The sequence below is a fragment of the Nicotiana tabacum genome, chromosome 17, assembly GCF_000715075.1.
Source record: "Nicotiana tabacum cultivar K326 chromosome 17, ASM71507v2, whole genome shotgun sequence".
Taxonomy (NCBI): Eukaryota; Viridiplantae; Streptophyta; class Magnoliopsida; order Solanales; family Solanaceae; genus Nicotiana; species Nicotiana tabacum.
The window spans coordinates 22,322,940-22,332,128 of NC_134096.1; the positions used below are offsets into that span (position 1 = coordinate 22,322,940).

General features: G+C 35.6%; 1 protein-coding gene across 1 annotated transcript; it reads left to right on the forward strand.

Annotated features, from left to right (window-relative positions):
• The first annotated feature begins 2,540 nt into the window (after positions 1–2,540).
• On the forward strand, positions 2,541–7,236 carry LOC107816338 (P-loop NTPase domain-containing protein LPA1 homolog 2-like). Its single transcript, XM_075233752.1, has 7 exons — positions 2,541–2,873; positions 3,938–4,242; positions 4,334–4,415; positions 4,889–5,311; positions 5,412–6,155; positions 6,352–6,468; positions 6,695–7,236. Exons 1-7 carry the CDS (start codon positions 2,724–2,726, stop codon positions 7,109–7,111), a joined length of 2,238 nt encoding a protein of 745 aa, XP_075089853.1. The 5' UTR covers positions 2,541–2,723; the 3' UTR covers positions 7,112–7,236.
• Positions 7,237–9,189: the final 1,953 nt, after the last annotated feature.

A 9,189-nucleotide genomic window follows, 5' to 3' on the forward strand; every position in this document is an offset into this window, starting at 1 on the left:
TTCCGTCATAACCTGATCCTGTCGCGTGAGATGGACTAGAATGATTGGTTGTTGCTCTTGCAGGACCCTCACCGCATCCGCTACATACTCCTCATCAGCATCATCGGGAGTTGTCTCCCGAACCTTTCAAGGGTACTGCCTGTCATGCACGGGCGTGGCGTCATTCCCCTCACTGCAGGTGTCACTGATTGAATCCTCGAAATGAGACTGATCCCCTCGAATTTCAGGGTTGCGTGTGTCGTTAACAATGTTATTTGCCATTTTTTGTGATTTTTTTCTAAGATAAAGTAATTAAAATACGTTAGTAAAAAAGGTAAGGATCAATTTAATTGGACGGATGTCCAGGCCTCACGGTGGGCGCTAAACTGTTAACCCGTAAAATGGTATAGTTGAATTTATACATGGTTTCTAGACAAGTGAATTAATGTGATCCTGAAATAATGCAATAATTGAAGAAATATACAATACCTAGCCTTGAAATATAGACGAAACAACAGAGATGACGATTCCGGGAATGAGGTTTTCGGGCACAACAATAATGAGATCAAAAAGCAAGAAAATAAGATTATATTAAGCTTCGTATAGAATATCGTATAAGTTTTGCCAGAAAATTCATGTCCTTTACAATGATAACTGAGCTCACTATTTATAGCTATCTCTAGGGAAGGAAGTCATAGGATCATGTTTTCCTTAAATGTCAATTTTGAGGGTCATTGATGAATATGTAACAGTGAACATAAATGCCAAATTCTCTGTTACGGACCGTCGTTCTTAATTAATGCTGCAGAATATTTTCTATTAAATGTTACCGGGCGCAGAGCATTTAACATGCTTTTATGAACGTTATCCTCTCCGGTGACGTGCAGAATGACTGCGTTCGGTCTTCGGCCATCCCTATCTTGGGTTCCATGTGTCCTCCCTTTAAACGACTACGTGCCATATCATATACATTTTATCTAAACCATAGAAAAAATTTAAAAAATAGATATCCAACACTATTTTCATTCATAGTTCAATTGAATTGAATGTTTTTTATTATCATTAGTATTGATTTGATTTTGGTTTAGGATTTATTTGAGTTACTAACATTTATGGACTATAAAACTTATTAGAGTATCCAAAAATTATAAGTCCACGCTTGAAATAATACGTTAAAAGATAAAATTATGAAAAAGCTTAAGAAATATTTATAAACTACGCTACAATAAATTTTTTCATGTATTAAATATATTTAAAATTTTAATACATATAATATCGGGTTCGTTTGGTTTCGGTTTGACTTATTTTTAGTTAAAACCAAACCAAACCAAACCAAATATCGTCGGGTTTTTTTTTCCAACACCAAACCAATCAAACCAAACCATAGTCGGGTTTTTTTATCGGTTTGACTCGAATTATCGGGTTGGTGCGATTTGTCGGTTTCATTTGTACACCCTATATCTATAGTTGGAAATTTCCCATGTGTTTTTACCCCATTTGCAAATAAGCAATGGAGTCGTTGAAGAAAAGGTTTTCATATTTGTTGTGAAGTCCTTTTCAAATCCGTAATTAGTAATTTGTGACATTGTATTGAGAAGTTTTTGGATTAGAAATGACATTTGCTAATACGTTAATTTGAACACAATTTATATTAACTCCTTTGAGTCAGTCTGGACTACTATGATCTTGAATCAATTTGAACTACATTGTTGTCCAAATTGTCTAATAAGAACTTTGGCAGAAATAGTAACCTTTTTTTTTTGGATTAATTTGCGTTCATCCACTTTCCTGAATGTAAAAAAAAGGTTTTATTTTGATTTTGTTATGGAACAAATTATAAACAAACAAATAAATGAAAAAACAGTTTTAAGTTAAATAGATTAATTAGTTACCATCTATTGTTTAATCATAATCAAGATTAATAAATCTATCTTTTATCCAGAATTTGAATATTTATTTAGATGAGTTAGTTAGGTTATAATCTGTTTTTGAATTCCTTTTACCTATTCAAATTTGGCCTAACTCGTCCACTTGACGTATAATTTGGTCAAAACTCAAAATCCCGTTATTCATCCTACTTGGCGGAAAGGAAGAGAAAGTAGTTAGAGAGGGGAAAGAGGGCGTGAGTCTATTGAGAAAAATAATAATTTAAGTTACATATTGTGCGCGTAAAGAAAATTTTGCATCATCATATTTACATAAAAAGACTTTATAAGAATGAGATTTATAGATGCGTGGAAGCAGCTGCTGTCATGGCGAAATCACGTTGGAAGCTACTTTTTTTTCTTCCCCTTCTAAGTATATATTATACGGTTGCTCCTTCTTCTACCAAACTGTTGTGTTCTCCGGCTGAAAAAACACCTAAAGACTAAAGGTTTGATATTCCACATTGCCTTCTCTTACAATCTTTCTTAAACTGGCCCCATTGATCAATGTATATTATTCCTCTATTTTTAGAATTACATTTCTAATGTTACATTATTGATCAATGTAAATTTTTTTATTAGATTTTTATTTTTTGAATTTGAGTATCTAATATGCTTATTTGAGTGGACAATCAATTTCCCATTCAGTGATAGATTCAATATTTAGACACCATGATTTTTTTTATTACTGTATTCATTTTCATATGTATATATAATAATTCTATTTAGACTTGTAACCTGTATTGGAAGAGCCATTGTTTGCAAGTCTAACTGTTTATGAATAAGAGATTGATATTTTTGTTAATGTTATTGTAGGAAATGGCAGGTGAGGTGACGAAGCTGTTGTATATAGTGGTAATAGACGATGAGGAGAAAAGAGAGGAAGGTAAAGAGTCGTTCAGGTATACGCGTCCTGTTCTTCAGAGCACACTGCAGCTTATGGGATGCAAACCCCGACACGCGTTTAAGGTACTTTGCTGTCTCTTTTTTGCTTTGCTCTTTTAGGGATTTAAGTTATATGCTGTGTAATGATTTTTTAACAATTAACATAGTTTATTATCTATTATAACATGTTAGTCGCCATTGTTATCGAGTTACTAATTAATGTTAACTAAGCTCACGGGGTCCGGGAAGGGCTAGACCACAAAGATCTATTTTACGCAGCCTTATCCTTCCACCGTTCGAAACCATGACCTCCTGGTCACATGACAGTAACTTTATCAGTTACGCCATCCTGGTCACATGGCAATAACTTTATCAGTTACGCCATCCTATCCTAGTTACATGACAGTAACTTTATCAGTTACACCAAGGTTCCCCTTCGAGTTACCAATTAATCCCTTCGAGTTACAAATTAATATTAATCATAGAAATTTACTAGGAATACTTGTTACATAGTCGTTGCATAGAATTTAAGCTTTTTCTCTATTTGTTAAATGTGACATCTTTCAGATGGAGTTTCCTTCTTTGATCCACTACTGTCTCATGGCTCCGCCTGAATCCTTTTATGTCTACTTAACTTTAATTCAAAGCTAGAAGGGGTTGGAAATAGTAGTCTTCTTTATCTATTCATAGGATTTATTTTTGACTATTTTAGCAGTCAATGCTGCTCCATAGTGAGTGTTTGTTTTTGTTTTTGGATAGAGTATGCCATCTAAATTTTAGACTGAAAAGGTTTCTTCTTTATTTTCCTGAATCTGAGACTGTTAGTTAAATTGGTTTCTCCTAGGCTCCACTCTTGCTCTATTTGATCATATGCTTGAGAAGTATCTAGTCGATTGTTATATTTATTAGGACAATAAAATGTCCATTCTGACGTTCATTTAAGTATTCTGCTTTTGAGGATTAGCAACATCTGGTTTTTGCGCTGGTGAATCCGCCAGTTGATTGTAATCCAGGGTTCAATTATTGACTGACTGACTGTTCTTCTGCAGTAGAATATTAGCAATGTACCTTCCAATTTCACTTTCTACGACTGTTATAAATTTACTGCTTTTTCATGTAACTGATTTCTTTTGATTTTCTATGATCAGATTAGCGGAACAGTCTTTAAATTGATAAGAAGTGAATGGATGGGCGATAATTTGGTTCCGGTGGATAGAGAGCTGTCAAGACAGGATGATTCAAAAGGACTTCATCCGAACGAGGCCAATAACAATATTGATGCATGCTTAGATAAAGTGGATGATAGAAGTAAGAGCAAGCCATTTGAGTTATACAAAAAGCGGACTACCGTGGTTGTCAGAAGAGAAACTTTTCTTGATGTCGTTTGCAATGCTCTAACTGAATACAAATATATGGGACCCAACCAGAGAGCTGACTTAGCTTTAGCTTGCAGGTAAATCAACATTTCATGCTCGATTAATGAAATTTCATGCATTTTCTGCAGACGGTTGTGGTATTACTATATTTTTCTTCACATGTTTCAGGATCCGGGAAAGAAAAGATTCTGTTACCGTGCTATTATGCGGGACTAGTGGCTGTGGAAAATCAACCTTATCTGCGCTGCTGGTATGACTACTTTGATAGACTTTGTACTCATCCTGTATTATTTTACTAGCTTCTCTTTTCTTTCTTTTTTTCTTTTTTTTAAAACCAGCTTTGTGTTCCTTCTAAGTCTGTCATAACCATCCGAAACTATGAAACTTAAATGTCTCTATTGAGATATAACCATTTGCTGGAGTCATCTGGAGTTTCCGTTTTTTGACTTCTGTAATTGAAAGTGATGTGGTTACTTAGTTTCCCTCTTATTCTTACTTGTAAGTTGTAAATTATGAAATACAGTTAGAGTTGCTGGAGTAGGCACATTTACTTAGACCCAGATCTAGGTATTGGTATAAAACAAAGCTTTGTTGCCACATCTAACCAGCCTGTATGTGAATGCTTGTCGTTTGACATTTGTGTTTGAATCTCTTTCTCATGCTGAGGAATAGATTTTCCTATCTGACTTGTGTTCATGTTCCCTTCTACAATTATATTTACAGGGAAGCAGATTGGGAATAACAACTGTAGTGTCTACTGACTCCATCCGACATATGATGAGGAGTTTTGTAGATGAAAAGCAAAACCCTCTACTTTGGGCTTCAACCTACCATGCTGGGGAATATTTGGATCCAATAGCTGTTTCTGAAGCAAAGGCAAAACAACATAAAGCAAATAAGCTAGCTGGTATTTCAACCCCTCCACTGCAAAAAAAAGATGGTGTAAATGGTGTGGCAGTTGGAAAATCACCTCTTGAGGTTATATCAAGCGCGGTTGATGTGATTAGTTCCAAACAAATGGCAATTGAAGGATATAAGGCACAGAGTGAGATGGTAATTGATAGCCTTGATCGATTAATCATTGCATGGGAAAAAGGGAAAGAATCAGTGGTCGTGGAGGGCGTTCATCTGAGCCTTAACTTTGTCGTAAGAGTTAATTTCAAAATTGTGTATTTGGCTTTTTATCCTTAACAGTTTTTCCTTTAGACAGTAACTAAGTTGATTGCACTTTGCTTTTTACCTGCAGATGGGACTAATGAAGAAGCACCCCTCGATTATACCTGTTATGGTCTACATTGCGAATGAAGAGAAACATTTAGAACGGTTTGCAGTACGTGCAAAGTACATGACTCTGGATCCTGCAAAAAACAAGTACGTTAAATATATACGCAACATTCGGACAATACAAGAATACCTCTGTAACCGAGCTGATAAACATTTGGTGCCAAAGATTAATAACACCAATGTTGATAAAAGTGTGGCCGCTATTCATGCGAGGGTTTTCAGCTGCTTACGGAGGCGAGAGGCAAGGGAACAACTTTATGATCCAATTACCAACACAGCTGCCATCATTGATGAGGAATACAGGAATCAGTGTGCCGCCAATCGCATTAGTTCTAAGGGGATGTATCAACTGATTCAGAGACAAGGTTCTTCTAGGCAGTTGATGACTCTTGTGAATGATGAAGGATCGGTAGCAACGGCTTGGCCAGTTTACACATTAGGTATTGATAGAAAGACTATTCTCGACCCTTCCTTTGCTGATGGAAAAGCGACACCTGTGTATGGACCACTCCATATTGGTAAAGCTGAACCTATTAATCTGCAATTTGGCCAATTTGGGATCAGTGCTTGGCTCAATGATACTGGTGGCGGTTCAAGTCATGCCAGTAGTTTTGATGAATCAAGGGGAGATCTGACAGACAATGGCAGTAAGTATTTTTCTTCTTGCTGCGCCTCTCCAAGGTTTTCTGAAGGACATGCGAAGGAGGTATGTCACAAAATCACGGTGGCTTTTGCATGAGCTTAGTTATAACTAAAACTTTGCTTAGGGTAGTCTTAACATTTTAACCAGTTAGTTTAGCATGAATCTAGTGAACATGGCAGGTCGAGATTCATTTATGCACATTATGCTTCTAGTTTTAAGAATTGTATCTTACATTCATGTTTTCCTGCTTTAATTACAGCTCAAAGAGGAACAATCTGTACATGGTAGTGATGATGATGAAGAGGTAGATGAGCCACCTGAGATAGACAGTGATGAGGATCTTACTGATGCTGGCTCCGTACAAATAGACGGGGAGGTATGATGTGCGAATGTTCATTAAAAATTCTATATTTCATCGATACCGTTTCATTACTAAACAGGCAGGCTGGCTTAGTGAATAACTAACCATAGATTTTAACTTGTGAACTGAATCATCATTGTTTTTGTTATCCATGTATACTATTCATTACTTTTAGCTGGCTCTGGTGAAGAGAATTTGACTCTCTTCTTTTCTAATAAAGTTTTTGGAACTTTCCTCACAGTTGGATGGCTCAGTGGATGAGGACTATACCCAATCAAATGATGAGTATGATGATCTTGCCATACTTGATATTCAAGAATATGGTTATTCGACTGATGATGATGACAAAGACATATATAATAAATTCGAGTCGAATAAAAAGACAATTCCACTTTCAGGAGACCAGCTACCTGATGAAAGTTACGAAATAGAAGAACAGAAGTATAAGCAGAATACTGATCACTTCAGAAGTAAAAGTGAAATGCTGTTCAAATCACCTCCAGATTTCTACTCTTCTTTCCTTGGAGAGAAGAATGAGAAGAAAGTTTCAGTTTTTGGCAATGTTAGGACAAGAAAACGTTCTAACAGCATTGCAACCCATGGACAGTATGGTGCCTTTACAAATGCTTACAGTTTTTCAGAAGCAATACCTAGGTAGTAGTTTTGCCAATCTCTCTTTATCTTTGTGATTTTATCCAATATCTTTATTTTTTAAGTTTTGTGCTCAATTGTTGGAATGGATGTCACCTCTTTGTAAAATCAGATCATATATATAACTGCATCCTGGAGTCCTTGACACATTATGTGAGTATGGAACTCCTCATTGAAGTCCTTCATATTCGAAATACATGACACAGAAATGTTTTGTCTTCTTCCAAATACTACTTGTTTCTCTCAGACCAAATCTCCATTTAAGGAGCCTCAGAAGCCAAAAAGGGCTAATTTATAAACACACTGTTAGAATTTATTGTTTCAATATAATTATTAATTATTAATATTTTAAATTATTATAGTTTAAACGAAAGGGTGTATCCGTCTGCAACTGCTTCTTCTATTTAAACAGTTGGTATTGTTTTTTCAAAAGTATACGAAAAGATAAAATTTCATAGAGAGCAAAATACTTTTCCTTCTTCAACTTCGTATTCTTAAGATCAAGTTCCATACTTCTTGCTTTCCAACAGAATTTCTCCACTATTTACTTAGGGTAGAAATTCATAGGCTTGTCGTATCCACAAAAGCTATTTGCCAATAATCCCATAGCAATCTCGCGCAGGACGGGGTGCAAATACACTACTAATAAAAAGGGAAAAACCGACCGATGTTGGTCGGTAATTTGCAAAAATCGACCGAAAACCGACTGGCGGTCGGTAATCGTAACGTCGGTGGAGCTAAAAGACTGATCCAACCAAAGTCGGTCAGTATTTTAATTATGTAATTAAAAAATGTACCATTTGGGAATCAAACTAGAGTCTGTACTGCGGCATGATACTATTCTACCACTAGACCATTGGTGCATTTTGTTTTAAAACTGTCTTTTATTTTATTTATACTCTTTAATTGTATTTTCGCACGAAAATAACCGACCGATGTCGGTCGGTTTTATTAAAAAATAAATTACCGACCGAATTCGGTCGGTTTTTAAAATGACCGGCCGAATTAACCGACCGATTTCGGTTGGTTTTTTAAATATTAATTTTAATTTATTTTAAATGAAAAACCGACCAAAGTTGGTCGGTTTCTTGAAAAATAAATTTCGCGGGACTTAAAAATAGTTTCCCGCATTTTTGCGCCAAAGAAAACCGACCAATGTTGATCGGTTTCGTAAAAACAAAAATTAAAAAATAAATATTTTGAAAAACCGATCGACTTCGGTCGGTTTTTTGGCCGGTGTTTTGACCGACCAAAATCGGTCGGTCGACCGCGGTCGGTTTTTGCCGAATTTCTATTAGTGATATCACTTTTAGGAAAGAGTTTCGCATGTGTTTCAAGCCTTCTAATCTGTGGTCGTTATTCATATTTTGTAACAATCTAAAAGCGATATTATTCTGACAGTTTTCTGTTCTGCACAACAGAAAATTCTTCTTAGTTATTGATTTTCACATCACGGGTTAGAAGGTTATTTGCTAACAATGGTGGTGGTTTGTTTTGGTTTAGATATTCGACAGTTTTGGTTTGAAGTTCGTTGGTGTTTTGTTCATAAAATAGGAAATAGTTTTGTTACGTTTTGGATTCGTCGGTTTCGAACACCATTATTCCTTTTGGTTTCGTTACTGTTGACTTCAAATTTGAGTTGCCTTTTTTTGTATATTTCTTATACTGCCGTGATTCAACCAAACCAATTTCTCAAGTTATTTATTTGAAGTTGCGGGTATTTTGAAGTTAAATGAATTTGGTCTTCTGTTACTTATCATGGATACTGATACAATCAAACTCATGAACCAAGACTTTGTCCGTCTAGATAGATTCGATGGTGCAAATTTCACAAGATGGAGGGACAAATTAAATTGAAGTTTATGTTCACTTCTTTGAAGATCTTTTATGTGCTTGATCCAAGTCTTTCTTCAATTCCTTCACCAAAGGATGATGATACCAAAGAATTCAAGGCACAAAGAAAAAAAGGGAGGAAGATGAAATCATATGTAGAGGCTACATTCTCAATGCACTTTCAGATCGCCTTTATGATCTCTACAATGTCGAACCTTTTGCAAAGAAGATATGGAGTGCCTTGGAATTCAA